A 24,546-nucleotide genomic window follows, 5' to 3' on the forward strand; every position below is an offset into this window, starting at 1 on the left:
GACTGACACCCACTATGAAGATGTAGCACGACCACAAAGCCAAACAACAGCTATGCAGCTCACCAGCTCAAATCCCCCTGCAACACAGACTAAACTGAGCACAACCAAGCCCCCACCAACACAGGACACACCCCCATCCAATCAGAGCACAAAAAACCCCCCATCCAATCAGAGCACAGCCAAGCTCCCACCCAATCAGTTCAAACCCCCACTAGCAGTTAAAAAGAAGAAACAGCTGCGATCACACATTGCTCCCAGAAGCACGAAGCTGAAGCCTGAAGATGACGAATGAGACTTCGTCGAAACGTCGCCAAGACACTTCCAATTTTACACGGGAGAAAACCCGAACAACCAAAGACCTATATACAAACACCCGTGAAAACCTCAGAAAACAAATATATATATATATATATATATTTAGATAGATATAGATATAGATATATATTTGTTTTCTGAGGTTTTCACGATTTCTCGTCTTTGTTGTTCAGATTCTCCGTGTAAAATTGAAGTGTCTTGGCGACGTTCGACGAAGTCTCATTCGTCATCTTCAGGCTTCAGCTTCGTGCTTCTGGGAGCAATGTGTGATTGCAGCTGTTTGTTCCTTTTTCTTGTTCTCTGTCTTGGATTTTATATATACACATACAGACACATATATACACACATACATAAATATAAATATAGGTATAGGTATATATGTATGTATGTATGTATGTATGTATTATTCAGAACAAAGTTAAAATACAAAATTGAAAAAAAAATCCAAGAAGATAAAAAAGAAGATAAAAAAGAAAAGAGCCAAAGCATTAAAAATACACTACTTATTTTTTGATTAAGAGGAAAAAACATTAGTCTGAACCGAGCCAGCCAGGAGTCGAACCTAGAATCTTCTGATCCGTAGTCAGACGCGTTATCCATTGCGCCACTGGCCCTCAGACATACCAACAGCTTTGTAGTATCTCTTTTATATAGGGGGAGCCCTCGGTTTTAGCAATGGTATATTTTTTGGTGGCACCCTGATGCATCTTGGGAACTCTAGTTCTAATTGAGCGGCGGGGGGGGAGGGAGAAATCTGGCGAGCAATGCACTGTGGTCTATGTAGTCCTCAAAAGCGGAAAGCTAAATTCCCTCAGGGAAAAGGCGGGTCTGTCTGTTCTCTTTCTAAAGGCATGACGGGAAATATCTTCCCCACTCCCCGCCCTTAGGTTCCCTCCTCAAGTGAGGAAGCCACGCCCCTCAGCCGCCTCAGCGTGTTTTCCGATTGGCTTCTCTCGGGGCACGCTGGCTCCACCCCTACAAAGTTCCCGGGAAAGGCGTCTCGCGATTGGCGGTTCGGTCCGAGGAAAGGGGTGGGGGGGGGAGAGGGCGTGGCTAATCGGCTCTCGGCTCCCTTGTGCGCGGCGTGCCATGGCGGCTTCTACAGCGGCGGCGATGGCGGCGGCGGCGGCGGCCTCGTCCGCGGTGGGGCCGGGGACAGCCGGCGTGTCTCGGGTCTCCTGCGGGAGGGACCTGAGCTGCGTCCCAGAAGTGGCGGGCACCTTGGGGGCGGTTGCTAGACAAGGGTGAGGATAACCACGTGGTCCGCCAGAGACCTTTGACCTGCGCCCTTCGGGCCAGGATGACCTCTGACCTCTACCGTTGCTGACCTGGGACGGGGGGGTTGGCGGAAAGGCCTCGGGGCCGGCGTGAAGGGCCGTTAACCCCGCCCCTGGGGTGACCTCTGACCCCAGACAGAGCCCGAGACGTATGGGGACTGCGGCTCCCATCATGGCCAGAAAGCAATGGCATGATGGGAGTTGTAGTCCACCTGGAAGTGAGGCTAATACCTTTTTTAAAAAAAAATATTTTTAAAGGTGGCAAAATGTTCAACTGAGGTATTCTAATAGAATCAAGAGGGTGGTTGTGTGTGTATCTTGTCTCACAAATATTCCCCTCAGAGTGCTCCCTCCCTCTGAAACTGGCGGGAAGCATTGAGTGGGATGGAGACTGGGCACTTTTGGTAATCCCGTGATTAGAAACGTGTGAAGGTGCAGTGGGGAGGTTTTCGTGGAGGTCGCCAGGAAGGCCGAAATGTATTTAGTTTTTGAAAATATATATATATATATTCTATTTATTTACTTAGGTATCAAATTTCTACGCTGCTCGTCTGACCCATGACAGTTGCCCTGGGAAGGCAAAAATGAGATTCAGAAGAAGCTTCCTAAATTCATCCATCCATCCATCCATCCATCCATCTATCATCTGATACACTATCTACCTATCTGCCTTCTGTCTGTCTTCTATCTGTCTGCCTGTCATCCATCCATCTCTCTCTCTCTCTCTCTCTCTCTCTCTCTCTCATCTTCGTTCTGTCTGCCTGCCATCCATCCATCTCTCTCTATCTATCATCTGATACATTATCTATCTGTCTATCTATCTCTACCTACCATATCTATCTGCCTTCTGTCTGTCTTCTATCTGTCTGCCTGTCATCCATCCATCTCTCTCTCTCTCTCTCCTATCTGCCTGCCTGCCATCCATCCATCTATCTCTCTCTATCATCTGATACACTATCTATCTGTCTGTCTATCTCTACCTACCATATCTATCTGCCTTCTATCTGTCTGCCTGTCATCCATCCATCTCTCTCTCTCTCTCATCTTCGTTCTGTCTGCCTGCCATCCATCCATCTCTCTCTCTATCATCTGATACATTATCTATCTGTCTATCTCTACCTACCATATCTATCTGCCTTCTGTCTGTCTTCTATCTGTCTGCCTGTCATCCATCCATCTCTCTCTCTCTCTCTCATCTTCTATCTACCTGCCTGCCATCCATCCATCTATCTCTCTCTATCATCTGATACACTATCTATCTATCTATCTATCTATCTCTACCTACCATATCTATCTGCCTTCTGTCTGCCTTTTTCAACTCCTACCCTCAAAACAACGCTATAGAGCACTACATACCACAACAACTAGACACAAGAACAGTTTTTTCCCCGAAGGCCATCACTCTGCTAAACAAATAATTCCCTCAACACTGTCAAACTATTTACTAAATCTGCACTACTATTAATCTTCTCATCGTTCCCATCACCCATCTCCTTCCAATTATGACTGTATGACTGTAACTTTGTTGCTGGCAATCCTTATGATTTATATTGATATTCTGACCATCATTTGTGTTGTAAATGTTGTACCTTGATGAAGGTATCTTTTCTTTTATGTACACTGAGAGCATATGCACCAAGACAAATTCCTTGTGTGTCCAATCATACTTGGCCAATAAAAAATTCTATTCTATTCTATTCTTTTATCTGTCTGCCTATCATCCATCCATCCAGCTATCTATTTATCTATCTCTATCTCTACCTACCATATGTCTGCCTTCAGCCTGCCTATCATCCATCTCCCCATCCATCTATTTATCTATCTATCATCTGATAGACTATCTATCTATCTATTTCTACCTACCATATCTCTGCCTTCTGTCTGCTTCTTGTCTATCATCCATCCATCCATAATCTAACTCTCATCTTTCTTTTTCTATTTTCCATCATCCTCTATCATTTATCCTCTCTCTGTCTCATCTTTCTTTTTCTGTTTTCCATCATCCTCTTATCATTTACCATCTGTCTGTCTGTCTGTCTACCTACCTACCTATCTCTACCTACCATATCTACCTTCTGTCTACCTTCTATCTGTCTGCCTATCATCCATCCATCCATCTGTCTGTCTATCAATCATCTATATCATCTTTCTTTTTCTATCTTCCATCATCCTCTATCATTTATCATTTGTCTATCTGTCTACCTACCTATCTTTACCTACCATATTTATCTGCCTTCTGTCTACCTTCTATCTGTCTGCCTATCATCCATCCATCCATTCATCCGTCTATCAATCATCTATATCATCTTTTTCTAGTTATCATCCTCTTATCATTTATCATCTCTCTCTCTTTCCCTCTCCCTCTCTCTCTCTCTCTCTCTCCATCCATCTCTTTGTATCTATATCTATATCCATCATCATTTATCAATTATTTTCATCCATCCATCCATCCATCCATTATCCATTTACAGTGGTACCTTGGTACTTGGAAGCGCGATCAGTATAAAAAATGATGAGTATCGAACAGTTCTTTCCCATAAGAAATGGTGTGGTGAGCCTAAAGGTATCTGATACCGACAAGTTCTAGTTTGTTCCTTGAGTACAAAACAAATTATGAGTCCTGGAACTACATTTTTGTATCAGAAGGCATTGGGTGCAAAATTCGATGAGTTTTCAAAGCAGTTGAGTACCAAAGTACCATCCATCCATCCAATCATCTGTGTAATTTAAATAGATTTTCCAGGGAGTCATTTTCTCCTATAATTAACAGAATAACAGTATTGAGGGGGACCTTGGAGATCTAGTCCAACCCGCTGCTCAAGCAGAAGAGTCTATATACCATTCCAGACAATTGGCTGTCTTAAAAACCTCTTTAAAATGATGGTGCACCCATAGTTTCTGGTGGCAAACCATGTCATTGATTAATTGTTCACACTGTTGGGAAATTTCTCTTTAGGTCTACGTTGGACCTATCCTTGATTAATTTCCATCCATTACTTCTTGTTCTGCCCTCAGGTGCTTTGGAGAACAGGTTGACCCCCTCTTCTTTGTGGCAGCCCCTCAAATATTGGAACAATACTGCTATGATGTCTCCCTTCGCTCTTCTGACCCTTAGACTAGTCATTCTGTTCTCAGAGAGTGATTCTGTGTTAGAGAAAAGGAGACCGTGGTTCCTCCTTTGATCTCCCAGTGACTTCCACACACCAATTAATGATGTCTGTTTATTTTGATTATCTTTTATTTAGGGAATTTATTTATTTAGGGAATTTATATTGCCGCCTATGCTTCCATGGCGATTCAAGGCGGCTTACAGTATAAAACCCCTCCTAAAAACAATAAAACTAATCATAGTAATATAGAATGGAATGGAATGGAATGGAATGGAATAGAATTTTATTGGCCAAGTGTGATTGGACACACAAGGAATTTGTCTTGGTGCATATGCTCTCAGTGTACATAAAAGAAAAGATACCTTCATCAAGGTACAACACTTACAGTACAACACTTAATGATAGTCATAGGCTACAAATAAGCAATCAGGAAACAATATCAATATAAATTGTAAGGATTACCAGCAACAAAGTTACAGTCATAAAGTCATAAGTGGGAGGAGATGGGTGATGGGAATGATGAGAAGATTAATAGTGCAGACTTAGTAAATAGTTTGACAGTGTTGAGGGAATTATTTGTTTAGCAGAGTGATGGCGTTCTGGAAAAAACTCTTCTTGTGTTTAGTTGTTCTGGTGTGCAGTGCTCTATAGTGTTGTTTTGAGCGTAGGAGTTGAAACAATTTATGGCCAGGATGTGAGGGGTCTGTAAATATTTTCACTGCCCTCTTTTTGACTCGTGCAGTACCGGTCCTCCGTGGAAGGCAGGTTGGTAGCCATTATTTTTTCTGCAGTTCTAATGATCCTCTGAAGTCTGTGTCTGTCTTGTTGGGTTGCAGAACCAAACCAGACAGTTCTAGAGATGCAGATGACAGACTCAATAATAATATAATAAACTAATATACTAAAACCACCACCACCTGCCCCGGCGACACAAGCCATTTAATGCAGCGGTCACCAACTGGTGATCTGTAGACCACCGGTGATCCGCGAGAAAATTTGCATTTTTTTATATTGCACTAAATCAGGGGTCCTCAAAACTATGGCCCCTGGGCTGGATACGTGCAATGAACGTTTGTGTTGCTGCAGAGAGTCTCCCCCTTCTGGGTCTTTTTGTGTGGGTCGGAGGGGGACAGAAAACCCGACTTGGGGTCTGCTTCAGCCTCCTGGTGTGAGGCTTTGGGCGAAGGCTGGAGGGACGAGCCGCTGGTGGCGAAGAGCCGGAGGGCCCCGTTCCATGCAGTGGGACTGCATCATGAGTTGGAATTGGCTGACCATCTCAGCCCACTGAGCCTTGAACTCAGCCGGTACCTGGCCTTGAACTCCCGCAGGTCTTCCGTCTACTTGGAAAGCCTATGCTCCTAGTCCTCAGTGAGGTGCTTCTGCTGTGCCTCCTTCTCGGCCAGATCCAATTTGAACTGAGCCAGCTGTTTGGCCAATTCTTTCTCAGGGTGGCTGCTTAGCTCCAGCAACTGCTTCCTGTTGGGGCCCTAAGGAGCCCGGGCGGGCAGGCAGGCGGGCGAGGAGTGGCTGGGAGGGGAGGGGCGAGTAGAGCCCATCCACGTGCCCCTCGATGTGAGTGACATCGAATTGGCCACACCCACCCAGTCACATGACTACCTAGTCCGCCCACACAGCTGGTCATTAGGCAGATCATATTAGCGGTCCGCAGGATTTGAAATTATGAATATAGTGGTCCCTGAGGTCTGAAAGGTTGGGGATCCCTGATTTAATGGGCTGCACTCTCGCCTTGGTTGCTTGCTCTTTTCTATCTTTGCTCGCTCTCTCCTTCCTTCCCCCCTCCTTCCCTTCTTTCCTTCCTCTTTCCTATCTTCTCATCTCCTTCTCTCCTTCTTTTCTATCTTCTTTCTTCTTTGATCTTCCTTCCATGCTCCCTCTGTTTCTTTATCTTCTTTCCTTCTCTCCCTCCTTCCTTCTTTCATTCCTACCTTCCCTCCTTCCTTTCTATCTTGTTTTCTTTTTTCTCTTTTTTCCTTCCTTCCTTCCTTCCTTCCCCTTTTCTACCTTCTTTCCTCCTTTGCCTTGCTTGCTTGCTCTTTTCTCTTTCCTCTCTTTCCTCTCTTTCTCCTCCCTCCCTTCTTTCCTTCCTCTTTTCTATCTTCTTATCTCCTGCTCCCTTCTTTCTTTCTTTTCTGTCTTCTTTCTTCTTTGATCTTCCTTCCATCCTCCCTCCCTCTGCCCCTTTCTCTATCTTCTTTCCTTCTCCCCTCCCTCCCTTCTGGAGGTTTGTTTGCTTGTTCTAACCCTGAACCAAATTCCATTTTTTGGGGATTCCTGCTGGGCAGGGAGGCCAGTAGTATTTGTCTCCCACATTTTCTCAAAAGTAATTTATCAGCAGGGGTCTGGGTTCACAAAGTCAGTTGCTGCGGATTCCGCTCCAGAAATGTAGTCAATAGGTCTAGTGTTGTGACATTTCAGTTTCGTAGCTTGGATTCTTTTCTCCTTCTGATCCTCCCCTGGGCGGCACATTTCTTTAATCCGTCTGGCAGCCCCCCCCCCCCAGTTCTTTGAGTACAATCTTCCAAACATGTACAGGAAGCGTTTGCAGGTGGGTGGGGTAGCTATATCCCTCTCGATTCAGCAAAAGCCACATCTGAGGGCCCCTTAAAAGACCGATGTTAAACATTTGTGAACTACAGTCCGTAAATCTTTATCTGAGGCATTTTGGCGGCCTTGGCAGAAAAGTAAATAATTCCAGGCCGATAAACATTTGTCTGGAGGCAGTTTTTAGGGTCTAAACAGCTACCCTAAAAAAAGAAAAATACTGTAATAATCTCAAAAAAAAAACAACCAAAAAACCAATGCTTTGAAGATAAGCCTCATTGCCCCTGTAAAGACATTTTTTTTAAACCCAAAAACCTGTTTTTGTGTGAGCTGTGAAGAATTACCTATATTTCATTCAGAGATACCTTAAAAAAGAATTTACCGGTAAAGGCACATTGGCTGTTGCTTTGATTGGAATTGATGTCAAGCCATCTGTCCCTTAACACAAAACACGCAGAGTGTTCTCTTGCAGTTCTGATCAGCAGAATTAAAACGGCATGGTGCAAATAGTTAAACCATTAAAAAGGAGAAAGGGCAGCCGTGAAATTCTTCACGTAATCCATTGTGGGGGGAAATTAACATTTCATAGCTCAGCAGATCAAATAGCCCGCAGTAGAAGAAATGACCTTAAGCAGCAGGGGGGGGGGGGGGAACGATTGGTAAGGCCGCGCTTGGAATATGGCATCCAGTTTTGGTCACCACGATGTAAAAAAAAAAAGATGTGGAAACTCTAGAAGATTGCAGAGAAGAGCAACAAAGAGGATGAGGGGGCTGGAAGATAAAACATATGAAGACCGGTTGCAGGAACTGGGTATGTCTAGTTTAATGAAAAGAAGGACTAGGGGAGACATGATAGCAATCTTCCAATATCCAATATGAAGAAGGAATCGGGCTATTCTCCAAAGCACCTGAGGGCAGGACAAGAAGCAATGGGTAGAAACTAACCAAGGAGAGAAGCAACCTAGAACTAAGGAGAAATTTCCTGACAGAACAATTAATCAATGACATGGTTTGCCACCAGAAACTATGGGTGCACCATCATTTTTAAGAGGTTTTTAAGACAGCCAATTGTCTGGAATTGTTATATAGACTCTTCTGCTTGAACAGCAGGTTGGACTAGAAGATCTCCAAGGTCCCTCTCAACACTGTTATTCTGTTCATTATAGGAGAAAATGACTCCCTGGCAAAGGGCCGTGGTGGCTCAGGCTGTAAGATAGCCTGTTATTAAAACACAGCAGCCTGCAATTACTGCAGGCTCTAATCCCACCAGGCCCGAGGTTGACTCAGCCTTCCATCCTTTATAAGGTAGGTAAAATGAGGACCCAGATTGTTGGGGGGGCAATAACTTGACTTTGTAAATATACAAATAGAATGAGACTATTGCCTTACACACTGTAAGCCGCCCTCAGTCTTCGGAGAAGGGCGGGATATAAATGTAAATTTAAAAAAAAAATCTATTTAAATTTCACAGGTGATTGGATGGATGGACGGGCGGACACACAGTGGTACTTTGGTACTCAACTGCTTTGAAAACTCATCGAATTTGGCACCCAATGCCTTCTGATACAAAAATGTAGTTCCAGGACTCATAATTTGTTTCGTAACTCAAGGAACAAACTAGAACTTGTCGGTGTCAGATGCCTTTAGCCTCACTACACCATTTCTTATGGGAAAAAAATGTTCGATAACATTTTTTATACTCATCGCGCTTCCAGGAACCAATTAATGATGAATACCAAGGTACCACTGTAAATGGATAATGTGGAACAGCTTGCCACCAGAAATTGTGGGTGCTCCATCAGTGTAGGTTTTTAAAAAATGATTGGTCAACCATTTGTCCGGAATGGGATGGATAGAGAGAGAGAGAGAGAGAGAGAGATAGATACACTGAGCTACTGCATCTCTCTCTCTCCCCCCCACTCTCATCTATCATCTCTCCCTCTCTCTCCCTCCCTTCTCCTCACTCTCTCCCTCTCCCTCCCTCCTCCCCCCTCTCTCCCCCCCCCATATATAATAATTATTGACAAAAGATAAGAATTTGGTGGATTATTCAAAATGTACTGAAGAAGAAGATAAAGTTCCTGCCGCAATTTTTCCTTTTGGGAATTATAATGGATTGTACAGGGATTGAGACTAAATTGATTTTGAATTTAATAACAGCAGCAAGACTGTTGATTGGACAATACTCGAAGAAAGAAGAGGTACCTACAATAGAAAAATGGATATTGAAAGTCATTAATTTGGCTGAGATGGCTAAAATCTCAGCTTTTTTAAAAGACAATACGCAGGAAAGATATTTAATTGAATGGAATAAATGGATTGATTATCTACAAAACAGATATCAGATTAAGAAATATCAGATTGCCTTTGAATAATTAGGAAGTATTATTTTATGTAATGGAGAGGGGGTTGGGAGATGAAAAGCTTTGGATGAGGTTATTTGGATTAGAAGGGAAAATTTTACTCTATGTTTGGTTTATGTATAACAATACCTTGTGATTGACCCGGGAAGCCGGGGAAGGGAGGGGAAGGGGTTTTCTGGGAGGGGGGGGAAAGGGGGGAAAATGTTTTTGTTTTTTAAAACTTTTTCAATAAAAAAATAATAATAATTATTGACAAAGAAATAAAGGGAGACTAATATAGATCTATTTCAAGCTATTTAGCTCTCATCAGCTAGCCATATCCACCTGGGATTCGAACTGAAAGGCGGAAGGGAAGCAGTATGCTCCCACCCATACTTGGGTAGACCAGATTGCTTCAATCGGAAAAAACCCACTTTTTATATATGTACGTACGTATGTATATATAATATTGTATGTCTCATTAATGAGAACTAAAATTAATAAATTAAAAATTAGTATTAATTATTAATGTTATGAGACAATAGATGTCTCGAGACATACAATGTATATATATATATGTATATATATATATATGTATATATATATGTTTTCTGAGGTTTTCACGGGTGTTTGTATATAGGTCTTTGGTTGTTCGGGTTTTCTCCCGTGTAAAATTGGAAGTGTCTTGGCGACGTTTCGACCAAGCCCCCACCAACACAGGACACACCCCCAGCCAATCAGAGCACAGAAAAACCCCCATCCAATCAGAGCACAGCCAAGCTCCCACCCAATCAGTTCAAACCCCCACTAGCAGTTAAAAGGAAGAAACAGCTGCGATCACACATTGCTCCCAGAAGCACGAAGCTGAAGCCTGAAGATGACGAATGAGACTTCGTCGAAACGTCGCCAAGACACTTCCAATTTTACACGGGAGAAAACCCGAACAACCAAAGACCTATATATATATATGTATATATGTGTATATATATGTATATGTATGTATGTATACGTGTATGTATATATATATATGTTTTCTGAGGTTTTCGCAGGTGTTTGTATGTAGGTCTTTGGTTATTCGGGTTTTCTCACGCGTAAAATTGGAAGTGTCTTGGTGACGTTTCGACAAGGTCTCATTCGTCATCTTCATTGCTCCCAGAAGCACGAAGCTGAAGCTGAAACCTGAAGATGACGAATGAGACTTCGTCAAACGTCGCCAAGACACTTCTAATTTTACGGGAGAAAACCCGAACAACCAAAGACATATATATATATATATATATATATATATATATATATATATATATATATGTATGTATATGTAGGTCTTGGTATTTTCGGGTCCTTTCCTGTGTAAGGTTGAGAGTATCTTGGCGACGTTTGACGAGTCTCACTCATCATCTTCAGGCTGGTGTCTTGACGTGCTTCTCGAGCAAAGAGTGGTGAGCTGCCGTCTCTCTATAAATATTGGTGGGGAGGTGAGTATTTATAGAGAGACGGCAGCTCCGACCACTCTTTGCTCGAGAAGCACGAAGCCGAAGACACCAGCCTGAAGATGATGAGAGACCTCGTCGAAACGTCGCCAAGATGACTTGTTTGAAGTTGAGTCTGTGGTGGAAACGCAGCCAGCCATGTTGCGTCTTCCAACATCAGGGTCTTCACAGGTCTGGTTTTTTTTTTCCCCTCCTTCCCTCCCCACCTCTTCCATAGATTCGATTTTCTCTGCATGCCGATTTTCCATCCTCGATACAAGAGAGAATTTTTCCAGGAGCCGGCTAAACACCGACAAGGACCACAGACTCGCTCTGACCTCTTACTCTCAGGGAGAGGTGAGAATTCCAAAAACTTTGATTTCACTTAATGTCCCTGAGCACAGAGGACAAAAAAAAATAAAAATGCCAGGCTATTCCTTCCTTCCTTCCTTCCTTCCTTCCTTCCTTCCTTCCTTCCTTCCATCCATCCATCCATCCATCCATAAAGGAGAATATTTGTAGCTTAGGGTTGAAACGAGGGCTCCTTAGTGCTTTCCAAGCTTAATTCTTTTCTTGCAGATGTTTCATGACCCTAACTAAGTAGCATCATCAGTGGTAGTACTGATGATGTTACCTAGTTAGGGTCATGAAATGTTTGCAAGAAAACAATTAAACTCAGAGAGCACCAAGGAGCCCTCATTCATTCCATTCATATATTCATATATATATATATATATATATATGTAGGTCTTTGGTTATTCGGGTTTTCTCCCGCGTAAAATTGGAAGTGTCTTGGCGACGTTTCGATGAAGTCTCATTCGTCATCTTCAGGCTTCAGCTTCGTGCTAAAGCTGAAGCCTGAAGATGACTTAATGAGACTTTGTCAAACGTCGCCAAGACACTTCTAATTTTACGGGAGAAAACCCAATAACCAAAGACCTATATATATATATATATATATATAAACCTTTTTTTTTTATAAATTTGAATTTATATCGCCCTTCTCTGAAGACTCAAGGGGGCTTACATTGTGTTAAGCAATAGTCTCATCCATTTAAGGCCACAAACATAGGCAACACACCCTTCCTCTTCCTATTTCCCCCACAACAACAACCCTGCGAGGTGGGTTGGGCTGAGAGAGAAAGGGACTGGCCCAAAGTTACCCAGCCGGCTTTCATGACTAAGGTGGGACCTGAACTCACGGCCTCCTGCTTTCTAGCCTGGTGTCTTAACCACTAGACCAAACTGCCCAATGTCAATTGTCCGACTAGTGCAGGGGTCCTCAAAGAGCCACAAAGGTCCTAACCAGAAGCCCACCATTCAATTCTGGAGCCGACCGGAAGTCCAGTTCCCCCACCATAGAATCTCCTCCTAGCGCGGCGTCCTTTTCCCTCTACCTGTCCTAACCAAAAGCCCTATCAATTGTGGAGCTGACCGGCGACAGGGAGCCGCAGCAGAGGGATGAAAGAGCCACACGCGGCTCCAGAGCCGTGGATTGCTGACCCCTGGACTAGTGAATCCCAAAACAAGGAAACGCTTTCGGGAGCTTTGAATTCTCCAAAGTAAAACTTTATTGGAGACATCGTTTTGGTACTGAAGAATCAAAACCAGCTCTGGTTTTCCTGCGCGAAAGCTTGTTTAGTTAAACAATAGCTTTCTTTCCTCCTCATCTATGGGTGATCACAATGTCCAATTACGAAACGTCCTTTTGTTATGGGAACTGTCCATCCCTTTCTCAAGCACCTGCAGCGGTGACCTTGATGGTTTCCAGGCTTTCAACGGTCCACGCACACATGCTCAGTATTCCGTTTTTCCCCTTCCCTCCCCCCCCACAAGTTCATTGGCAGGTTGAAAAGCGTTAGCGTTTGAAAGAAGCAAAGCGGTTCAACCTTGATACTTTATTCATGTAGTCCTCAACTTACAACACTTCGTTTAATGACCATTTGAAGTTCCAATATGCTCCATTGGAATCATAAGACGAGCACTACCTATAATTAACAAAAGCTTAGGCCCTGTTTCATTGTACCTGGAGACCTGGTATTTTAATTTTAATAATTAACAGTTTCTGTCATTTCTAACTTCACTTACGCATAATCCTGGCTTGTTTTCGCCACCTGAAACCCAAGAAAACTAAAAATGAGGAAATGATGGAATTGTTTCACCCCGGGTGAATTCTTAATTCCGTCATCATTCGGCACAGAAATTATTATTCACCGTTAACTATTTTCCTAAACGTGATTCGGGTGGGTTTTAACCCTCATGCGCCATTCTCAGTTTGACTCTCACTGCTAAACCGACTCCCGTGTTTGTGTGAACCCTCACAAAATCTTGCTTCTCCTTAGACTGGAACACACTGATCGTTGGAAAACTGTCTCCGTGGATCCGGGCAGATTCCGAACTGGAGAAAGTTCGCCGGAATTCGGAGGCGGTGAGTGACCTTGGCAAGGGACGCACGATCAATGGTACTTTTGTAATGTAGAGATTTGTTACGGTGGCCACGAGAAGCAAAGAATAAGCTCTGAGAATGGGCTTTACTGGGCTAGCCTTCTTCGTCTATATCGGGGTCCCCAACCTTGGTATCTTTAAACCTGGTGGACTTCAACTCTCAGAATTCCCCAGCCAGCTTTGGAAAGCTGGCTGGGGAATTCTGGGAGTTGAAGTCCACCAGGCTTAAAGTTGCCAAGGTTGGGGACCCTTGGTCTATATGGCTTCAGAATCGGTTTGGTGAACACGCGGGACATATTGTACATCGATTTGGAATTCATTTGGCCTAAGAAACAGTTATTTTGACAGAGATGATGGCTGCCCTAAACCAGGGGTCCCCAATGTTTTGGACCTCAGGGACCACCAAGTGCATAATTTTAAATCCCACGGACCACTAATACGAATCCAGTGCGCCGCTCGCTGAAGTGCCTGGACTCCCAGTGATGGGATGGGGTCCTTCAGGCACTCTCCCTCCTCTCTCTTTCTCTTTGTCTCTCTCTCCCTCTCTCTTTCTCTTTCTCTCTTTCTCTCTCTCCCACTCTTTCTCTCTCATTTTTTCTTTCTCTCTCTCTGCCCCCTCATTCTCTCTCTCTCTCTGATTCCCTCTGTCTCTTTCTTTCTCTCTCTCTTTCATTCTGTCTCTTTCTCTCCTTCTCTGATTCTCTCTTTCTCTCTCTCATATTCTCTTTCAGTCTGTCTCTTTCATTCTCTCTCTCTCACCAGACCGCTTCTTGAACAGAGTATTAAGTGAATCACGGCAGTTGTTAAGTGAATAACAATGGCTGTTAAGTTAATCTGGCTTGACTTTGCTTGTCCGAAGGTCGCCAAAGGGAATCACGTGACTCCGGGACACAGCAGTGGTCATAAGTATGAGTCAGTTGCCAAGCACCTGAAACAAATGGTTGTACAGATAGTAGACAAATACTGTAAGCTGTAATCTTAATATCTATGCTTTTTTTTCTTTGTTGCAGGCCATGTTGGAGGAGCTGAATTTCGGGGCGTATTTAGGGCTCCCGGCGTTCCTGATACCCTTGACCCAGGCCGACAACCCCAACCTGGCACGTGTCCTGTGTAACCACATCAACACCGGCCACCACACTTCCATGGTAGGTGCAGCAGACATATCTCATCTTAAATATATTTCAACACAACTCGAGATCCACACGTCGTCTCCGGTCCCTGAGCCAATAACATCGTTTCCATGACACCTCCCTACTTCACATTATTTTTCTCTTCTCATCAAGTAAGAGAGGAGATGGTTTTTCCAAAGAAATAATTTTAAATGACCTGATAATTACTGTTATTTTTCAGCGTATAAGACGCACTTTCCCACCCCACAAAAGAGGGTGAAAATTTGGGTGCGTCTTATACACCGAATGTAGCCCTCCCCCTCTCCCCCCTGCCAGCCCCCACTCTTTGACCTCTCCCTCCCAGCAATTTGCCTCCTTGCAGCAAACAGCCCATTTCAGTTTCAGCACAGTCTGATTAGCACAAGCAGCTGATTAGGTTGGATCGGCCTCCCGACCCTCAGCTGTTTTAGACTGCAGGGATTGCCATTGCCTATTGCCACCTCCGCGCGCGGCCTCTGGATCCCATTTTCTGCCTCCGCGTGCCCCGTTTTCCGACCATGGTTGCAGGAATTGGGTATTTCTAGTTTAATGAAGAGAAGGGGTGGGGAGGGGGGGTGAAATGCTCCCGGTTTGGACCGGTTCAGCTGATCCGGTAGCGCTAATGGCCGGTGGTTCGCAGAACCGGTAGTGATGGTAGCTCAACGCTCCTCCCACCTGCCCTGTCGTTTTTTACCTTCTGTGCATATGCAGAAGGCTTTGCGCATGCGCAGAGGGTCGGCACATGATGCGCGCATGTGCATGAGCGAAGCAAGCGTGCGCGCCTGGCGTGTGCGCTTCCAAACAGGTAGGGAAGGTAAGTAGATGTCATCCCGACCAGGGGTGACATGATACCAGCCTTCCAATATTTGAGGGGCTGCCCCAAAGAAGAAGGGGTTCACCTATTCTCCAAAGCACAAGAATCAGCATAGAAACTAATCAAGGAGAGAACCAACCTAGGAGAAATTTCCTGACGTTTAAAACAATTAACCAACGGAACGACTTGCCACCAGAAGTTTTAAGTGCTCCAATCCTGGAGGTTTTTAAGAAGAGGTTGGACAGCCATTTGTCTGAAATAGTTATAGAGTTTCCTGCTTGAGCAGGGGGTTGGACTACAAGACCTCCAAGGTCCCTTCCTACTCTGTGATTCTCTGCATTATTGACACGTGCAAACACATCCCCTGTAGACTTAGTGCAGGGGTAGTCAACCTTTTTATACCTACCACCCACTTTTGTATCTCTGTTAGTAGTAAAATTTTCTAACCGCCCACTGGTTCCACAGTAATGCGCCATGTATTGTCATACGCGCAATCCTCACTCATCGTGGATTGGGTTTGGGGGGGGGTGGTGCCAGCAATCCTCATGCATCGTGGATTGGGTTTGGGGGGGGTGCCGGCTACCATCTCTGTTTGTCTGTTACAGCTGGGTGTTGTGGGGGGAGATGCGTGAGCTATCCTGGGACGAGGCTCTTTTGTTTGCGGTCGTACTATAGCGCCATTTAGTTTCACTTACGTAACGCGAACTAAACTTATGCGCAGGCGATACAAATACTATTTACAAATTTTTACAAATTTAAATTGTCACGGGGAATTTTATGAAAACCTAATGAAAATGTTTTTAAATAATGCTATGAATTTTTTTTTTAAAAGTCAATTAAATTAAAAAAAAGGAAAATGCTTCAGTATCGGACAAAACCCCTACCGCCCACCATGAAAGCTGGAATGCCCACTAGTGGGCGGTAGGGACCAGGTTGACTACCACTGACTTAGTGTCTGGGTTAATTTTTGGATACCCACCTTTTTTTTTTTTTCTCCTCCGCCAGTTCTGGATGCGAGTCCCGCTATTGGCTCCAGAAGACTTGAGGGATGATGTAATTGAAAACGAGGCTGTGCCGGGCGGGGAAGACGACTCCGCAGGTGAAGAGAAGACCTGGCAGTGGTGAGTGACAAGCCAGTGAATTTTGGCGGATGTTTGATGAATTGAACGGTAAAAGCCAGATTCTCAAGCGGATTTGAGTAGCTAACTTGAGTTGCAGAGATAGTCCTCGAATTTCTGTTGTTAAGTGAGACATTTCTGAAGGGAGTTTTGCCCATTTTGCGACTTTTCTTCCCACGGTTGTTAAGTGAATCACACTTAACAACCGTTTTGGTTGTTGGTTTGCTTAATGTCCTTTGAAGAACACTTGATGACTGTCTTCAGGAGAGCTTTTTATCAGGTTCGCCTGATCCGCCAGTTGCGTCCCTTCCTGGACCGGGATGCCTTATGCACGGTCACTCATGCTCTCGTTACCTCTCGCTTGGACTATTGCAATGCTCTCTACATGGGGCTCCCCTTGAAGAACACTCGGAGGCTCCAGCTAGTCCAGAATGCGGCTGCGCGGGTTATTGAGGGAGCAGGTCGGAGCTCCCATGTAACACCGATCCTGCGCAGACTGCACTGGCTACCTGTTGTCTTCCGGGTGCGCTTCAAGGTATTGGTTACCACCTTCAAAGCGCTCCATGGCTTAGGACCAGGTTACTTACGGGACCGTCCACTGCCGTCTTCTATCTCCCAGCGACTGGTGCGTTCCCATAGAGAGGGACTCCTTAGGGTGCCGTCAGCCAAACAGTGTCGACTGGCGGCCCCCAGGGGGAGGGCCTTCTCTGTGGGGGCTCCTACCCTGTGGAACAAACTTCCCCCTGGACTTCGACAATTACCTGACCTTAGGACCTTTCACCGTGAACTTAAAACCTATTTATTTCGTATGGCTGGCCTGGCTTGATTTTTAAAATTTTAATTTAATTTAATGGGTTTTAAATTTTTGTAATTTTATGGGTGTAGTTTGTATTTTAAATTTTTTGATAAATTGAATAAGTTTTTTAAGGGTTGTTTTTTAATATTGCATGTGTCTGTGTTTGTATTTTATTTGGTTGTTCACCGCCCTGAGTCCTTCGGGAGAAGGGCGGTATACAAATTAAAATATTATTATTATTATTATTATTATTATTATTATTATTATTATTATTATTAACAACTGATCTGGTTTTCCCCCTTGACTTTGCTTAGTCAGGAGGTCGCAAAATAATAATAATAATAATAATAATAATAATAATAATAATAATAATAATAATAATAATAATAATATTAGTAAGGGGATCACAACTGCCAATAGACAGTCCTTGACTTACGACCACAGTTGGGGACCAGAATTTCTGTTACTAGGCAAGGCCGCGATTTAAGCGAGTCGCGCCCAATTTTTATGACTTCTTTTTGGCACGGTCGTTAAGTGAATCACAGGGTTGTTAAGCGAATCCACCTTCCCCCATTGAGCTAGGGTTAAGGGAGGTCGCAAATGGCAGACCCATCACCCCGGGATTCTGCAACCGTGGTAAATAAAGACAGTCCTCGACTTACAACAGTTCACTTAGTGACCGTTTGAAGTTACAACGGCACGGAAAAAAGAGTCCTAGGACCGTTTTTCACACTTACGACCATCTCAGCATCCCCATGGTTTATATTTGGATGCTTGCCAACTGACTCGTGCCTTATGATGGTTGCAGCGTCCCAGGGTCACGCGATCTCCTTTTGCGACCTTCGGACGAGCAAAAGTCGACGTGGAAGCTAGATTCACTTAACAAACCTTGTGACTCACTTAACCACTGCAGTGATTCGCTTCAGAAACGGCGGCCAGAAAGGGCGCAAAAATGGGGGTGGGGGGGAAACTCGCTTCACAGACGTCGCGCTTAACCGTCAAAATTTCACTGTGGCCGTAAGCCGAGGACTTCTTGTCTTTATCTTGAGCGTTTGCTCCGTCAAGAGAAAAACGGCCCTCCTTTTTTTGGCAGCTTTTAAAGGAAACCAAACAACACCAGCCACAAAATCTGTTACTATTGTGAAGACAGCTAAGTGGGGATTGCTTCCTCCACATTGTGAGTCATCACCTGGCGACTGCACCCCCCACCTGCTACTTTTTCCGACCCACAATTAGCAACGGGAGAGGAAGGAAAAGAGGCGGTGAATAACTTAGAGCAGGGGTGTCAAACTCGACTTCATTGAGGGCCGCGTCAGGGTTGTGTTGGACCTCGGGAGGGGTGGGGAGGGGGGCAGCCCGACATCACTCATGTTGGGGGCGCCTGTGGTGACCTGAGTGCTCTGTCAGGGAAAAAGGGCTCCCGCGCTCCGTTTTCGGCTGCAACAGCCTCCCACAACCCTCTGCCAGCGAAAGCGGCGTTCGGGAGGGTTGCTCGTGGCTTTGACGGCCTCCCGCAACCCTCTGCCAGCGATAATGGAGTTTGGGAGGGCCGCGTGGCTGCGACGGCCTCCTGCAACCCTCTGCCAGGGATGACGGAGTTCGGGAGGCTGGCCTCCTGCAACCCTCTGCCAGCAAAAATGGAGTCCGGGAGTGACTGCCTTCCCCAACCCTCTGCCAGCGATAATGGAGTTTAGGAGGGCCGCGCAACTGCGATGGCCTCTTAAACCCTCTGCCAGTCAAAACGCAACCCGCGGGCCGGTCCTTTGCTGTTTCCAGGGCGGCCCCACGACCAGATCTAAGCACCCTGCGAGCTGGATCCGGCTCGCGGGCCCTGAGTTTGATCACCCCTGACTTAGAGAGAGGAAGAGGTGGACAGATGCCGGTTCTCCAGCCTGGACCCCGAATTAGTTCCTTTCTTTCTTTTCGCAGGTGGCACAACTTCCGAACGTTGTGCGACTACAACAAGCGTGTGGCTGTGGGTAAGTGCCATTGAACTTTGATGTTCCGGGGCTCTGTTTCGATTCCACCCCGTTGATAAATCTTTCCTGTCCTTCCTTGGCAGCGCTGGAGGTGGGCCCGGACCTGCCGTCCAATCACGTCATTGACCGCTGGCTGGGCGAGCCAATCAAAGCAGCCATTCTACCCACCAGCATCTTCTTAACCAATAAGAAAGGCTTCCCAGTGCTTTCAAAAATGCATCAGCGTCTCATATTTCGCTTGCTTAAAGTAAGTCTTTCTCTCTCTCTCTCTCTCTCTCTCTCCCGCTCCCTCTCTCTCTCTCCGTCTCTCTCCGTCTCTCTCTCTCTCCGTCTCTCTCTTGCCCTCTCTGTCTGTCTCCCTCTCTCTCCGTCTCTGTCTCTCTCTCTCTCTCTCCATCTCTCTTGTCTCTCTCTCTCTCTCTCCGTCTCTCTCTCTCTCCGTCTCTCTCTTACCCTCTCTCTCCGTCTCTCTCTTGCCCTCTCTCTCTCTCTCTCTCCGTCTCTGTCTCTCTCCATCTCTGTCTCTCTCTCTCTCCGTCTCTCTCTCTCTCTCTCTCCGCCTCTCTCTCCGCCTCTCTCTTACCTCTCTCTCCGTCTCTCTCTTGCCCTCTCCCTCTCTCTCCATTTCTCTCCCTCTCCATCTCTCTCTCTCTCTCTCTCTCTCCCCGTCTCTTTCTCTCCCTCTCCTGTTTGGTTTCATCCTCTTTCCGTTTTTCGACACCCGAATTCCGGTTCAGGGAGTCCTCGACTTACAACGGTTTGTTCATTGAGCGTTCGAAGTTACAACGACAGTGAAAAAATGTGACTGATGACCCTTTTTCACCTTTACGACCGTTCCGGCGTTCCCGCGGCCACGTGATATTACATTTGGAAGCTTGACAACTGGTTCATATTTACGACGGTCGCAGAGTCCCAGACTCACCTAATCCCCTTTTGCGACCGTCTGACAAGCAAAATCAATCGGGGGCCAGGGAGCCAGATTTGCTTAACCACCGCGTTCCTAACTGAACAATGGCAGGGATTCCCTTAGCGATTGGGGCGAGAAAAGTCATAAAATGGGGCAGAACTCCCTTAACAAATTTCTCCCTTAGCGACGTCAATTCCGGGCTTGATTGTGGTCGTAAGTCGAGGACTTACCTGCATTTTGAAACGCAATGTCAGAAATTGGGGATGTAAAAGAGGGGACCGGCCAGTGGTGAAATCCAAATTTTTTTACTACCAGTTCTGTGGGCATGGCTTGGTGGGCATGGCAGGGGAAAGATACTCCAAAATCCCCATTCCCACCCCACTCCAGGGGAAGGATACTGCAAAATCCCCATTCCCACCCCACTCCAGGGGGAAGGACACTGCAAAATCCCCATTTTCTCCCCACTCCTGGAGGAAGGATATTGCAAAATCTCCATCCCCACCCCATTCTGGGGCCAGCCAGAGGTTTTATTTGCCGGTTCTCCAAACTGCTCAAAATTTCTGCTACCGGTTCTCCGGAACCTGTCAGAACCTGTGGGATTTCACTCCTGGGACCGGCCCTTAACTGGTCTGTGTGACTCAGAAATAATCACCACATCTCTGCTCCCGCCACATCAAGGACGTCAAACTTAATTTCATTGAGGAACGTCTTCATTGAAGACGTCTCTGTGGTCATGTGGCCGGCATGACTCAACGCCAAAGGTGCATGAAACGCTGTTACCTTCCCACCAAAGGTGGTCCCTATTTTTTCTCCTTGCATTTTTTACGTGCTTTCGAACTGCTAGGTTGGCAAAAGCTGGGACAAGTCACGGGAGCTCACCCCATTACACGGCACTCGGAATTCGACCTGCTGAACTGCTGACCTTTCAATCGACAAGCTCAGCATCTTAGCCACTAAGCCACCACGTCCCTGACCTACAAGGTTCCAACTCTGGTCATCGGTCATCTGTTATCTGCTTAAGCCGCGATTATCTGACTTTCTCTGCATCTGTTTTTTTTTATCTATCATCTATCTATCTATCTATCTATCTATCTATCTATCTATCTATCTATCTATCTATCTATCTATCTATCTATCTATCTATCTATCTATCTATCTATCCTGCTTCCCCAAAAATAAGACACCCCATGATAATAAGCCCAATCGGGGTTTTGAGCGCATGCGCTCAAATAAGCTCCCCCCCCCAAAAATATTTAAACGCAGAGCTCGAAATCAGGTAAGATGGCAAGAGGAGCCCCATCTTGCTCCACACGCCCCAAAATAATAAGAACTCCCCGAAAATAAGGCCAAGCGCTTATTTTGGAGTTCAAAAAATATAAGATAGGGTCTTATTTTCAGGGAAACACAATATCTCTCTCTCTCTCTCTCTCTCTCTCTCTCTCTCATCTAGCATGTCTATCTATCATCTATCTATCTCATCTATCATCTATCTATCCTGTCTATATATCTATCCTATCTATATATCTGTCTGTCTGTCTGTCTGTCTGTCTGTCTATCTATCTATCTATCTATCTATCTATCTATCTATCTATCTATCTATCTATCTATCTATCTATCATCTATCTATCATCTATCTATCTATCTATCTATCTATCTATCTATCTATCTATCTATCTATCTATCTATCTATCTATCTATCTATCTTTTTGCCAGAAGCCATATTCAGACATCTCAGGTCAACCCCTGTACTTTTTTCCTCTCTTTCAGCTTGAGGTGCAGTTCATCATCACCGGAGCCCACCACCATCCAGAAAAAGAATTTTGCTCCTATTTGCAATATTTGGAGTACCTCAGCCAAAATCGTCCGCCTCCTTCTGCCTATGAGCTTTTCGCCAAAGGTTATGAAGATTACCTGCAATCTCCGTTGCAGGTGAGTCTTCTCTTTCTTGGGGGTGTTGGACCGAACCTCAAAAAAATTCGGGGATTCTGGAATGTCTGAACTACAGGTAGTCCGGTAAGCCCGACAGCCGTAATTAAATCCAAGTGTTCTGCTGCCAAGCGAGACAATTCAGTGAATTTTTGCCACATTTTATAATCTTCCTTATCACGGTATGTCTAGTTTAATGAAAAAGAAGGACTAGGGGTGACACAATAGCAGTCTTCCAATATTTGAGGGGTTGCCACACAAAGAAGAGGGGGTCAAGCTATTCTCCAAAGCACCTGAGGGCAGGACAAGAAGCAACGGGTGGAAACTAATCAAGGAGAGAAGCAACCTAGAACTGAGGAGAAATTTCCCGACAGTGAGAACTATTAACCAGCGGAACAGCTTGCCACCAGAAGTTGTGGGTGCTCCAACACTGCAGGTTTTTAAGAAGAGATTGGACATCCATTTGTCTGAAACGGTATAGGGTCTCCTCCTTGGGCAGTGGGTTGGACTAGAAGACCTCCAAGGTCCCTTCCAACTCTGTTGCTCTGTTACTTCTGTTCCTGGTTGCTAAACGACTCACTGCTACAGTTGTTAAATTAGCCACCCGGTTGTTCAGTGAATCTCGCCTCCCCATTGATTTTGCTTCTTAAAAAGTCGCAAACGGGGATTGTGTGACCCTGGGGACATTGCAACCATCATAAATGTGAGTCGGTTGCCAACATCTGAATTTCGATCACGCCACTGTGGGGACGCTGCAATGGTTCTAAGAGTAAAAACCGTCATAAGTTACATTTTTCAGTGGCGTCGTAATTTCAAACGGTCGCTAAACGAATGGTTGTAAGTGGAGAACTGCCTGCATTCTCAATGATCTCTAATATTGATGGGGGAATTGCATGAAGTGCTGCGTTGGGCTAGAGGTGGAGCTCTCACCTCACAATCGGGAGGCTGTGAGTTCGATCCTAGGTAGAGGCAGATATTTCTCTCTCTCTGGGCACAATGAGAAATATATCTGCTGAACAAAACTCCGCATTGGTGACAGGAAAGGCATCTGGCCAGTAAAGGCATCCAGCCAGCTAGCTCTATTCAGTTGCCAGACTCTACCCTGTAAGGGATTATGGGGTCGTTTAAACCAGAGGTCACCAACTGGCTGTCCGTGGACCACTGGTGGTCCGTGAGAAAATTTTGGTGGTCCGCAGAAAAATTATTTGCCTTTTTTATATTGCACTAAATCAGAAGTCATCAAACTACGCCCCCTGGGACAGATATGTGCAATGAACGTTTATGTTGCTGCAGAGAGTCTCCCCCTTCAGGGTCATTTTCTATGGGTCAGAGGAGGAGAGAAATACTGATTCGGGGTCTGCTTCAGCCTCCTGGTGTGGGGCTTTGGGCGAAGGCTGGAGGGAAGCGCCGCTGGTGGCGAAGAGCCGGAGGGCCTCGTTCCAGTGGGACTGCGTCATGGCCTGGAACTGGTTGACCATCTCTGCCCACTGAGCTTCCAGGTGCCTTTACCTGGCCTCGCACTCCCACAGGTCTTCCCTCTGCTTGGAAACCCTATGCTCGTAGTCCTCAGTGAGGTGCTTCTGCTGAGCCTCCTTCTCGGTCAGATCCAATATGAACTGAGTCAGCTGTTCTGCCAACTCTTTCTCATGGTGGCTGCTTAGCTCCAACAACTGCTTCCTGTTGGGGTCCTAAGGAGCCCCGGCGGGCAGGCAGGCGAGGAGTGGCTGGGAGGGGCGAGAAGAAGCTGGCGAGGCGCCCCTTGACATGAATAACTTCGAGTTGGCCACGGCCACCCAGTCACATGACCACCTAACCGCGTCCACCCAGCCGGTCATTAGGCAGATCATATTAGTGGTCCACGGGATTTAAAATTATGAATTTAGTGGTCCCTGAGGTCCGAAAGGTTGGTGACCCCTGGTTTAAACGATCTTGATGTTGATGGGGATTGCATGCTTTGTCTCTCAGAGAAGTTGAATTTGCCTGTTGCGCTTTCGCCAATTAGCTTCTTGACTGCTGTGGTTTATTCTGGATTCAAATTCTTCTCCTTGGTTCTTTGATCCCGACAGCCCCTGATGGACAACCTAGAATCCCAGACCTATGAAGTTTTCGAGAAGGATCCCATCAAATACTCCCAGTACCAACAGGTCAGTTGGCAAAGGGGCATTTGCTGAAATAACGAAAGGTCTCTAAGACAGGCATGAGGCATTAAATGGAAGTGTGGCCGATGGCTGAGAGAAGACAGGATCCGGGGGTCTAGATGTAAGAAGGAAGGGTAGTTTGATCTAGTGGTTAAGGTGTCTGGTTAGAAACCGGAGACACTGAGTTCTAGTCCCATGAA

The 24,546-nt window shown here is 45.5% G+C and overlaps 1 protein-coding gene and 1 non-coding gene across 4 annotated transcripts in view; one reads left to right on the plus strand and one right to left on the minus strand.

Annotated features, from left to right (window-relative positions):
* Positions 1–856: 856 nt before the first annotated feature.
* TRNAR-ACG (transfer RNA arginine (anticodon ACG)) lies at positions 857–929 on the minus strand. Its single transcript has one exon. It is a non-coding gene; the product is annotated as a tRNA-Arg (tRNA).
* Positions 930–1,367: 438 nt separating this feature from the next.
* PRMT5 (protein arginine methyltransferase 5) overlaps positions 1,368–24,546 on the plus strand; it is a 39,797-nt gene continuing 16,618 nt past the window's right edge. Inside the window, exons 1-9 of one of the 3 annotated variants that reach the window (XM_058180003.1) lie at positions 1,368–1,559; positions 11,314–11,432; positions 13,418–13,503; positions 14,531–14,665; positions 16,488–16,603; positions 19,326–19,375; positions 19,459–19,622; positions 22,050–22,211; positions 24,275–24,352. In XM_058180003.1, coding sequence (XP_058035986.1) covers positions 1,405–1,559; positions 11,314–11,432; positions 13,418–13,503; positions 14,531–14,665; positions 16,488–16,603; positions 19,326–19,375; positions 19,459–19,622; positions 22,050–22,211; positions 24,275–24,352 — 1,065 coding nt within the window. In that variant the 5' untranslated portion in view covers positions 1,368–1,404. Of the gene's footprint in view, positions 1,560–7,934; positions 8,076–9,309; positions 9,466–11,313; positions 11,433–13,417; positions 13,504–14,530; positions 14,666–16,487; positions 16,604–19,325; positions 19,376–19,458; positions 19,623–22,049; positions 22,212–24,274; positions 24,353–24,546 lie in introns of those variants that run through there. The other 2 variants (XM_058180005.1, XM_058180004.1) reach the window with 2 other exon arrangements.

This window comes from Ahaetulla prasina, chromosome 4, assembly GCF_028640845.1.
Source record: "Ahaetulla prasina isolate Xishuangbanna chromosome 4, ASM2864084v1, whole genome shotgun sequence".
Classification (NCBI taxonomy): Eukaryota; Metazoa; Chordata; class Lepidosauria; order Squamata; family Colubridae; genus Ahaetulla; species Ahaetulla prasina.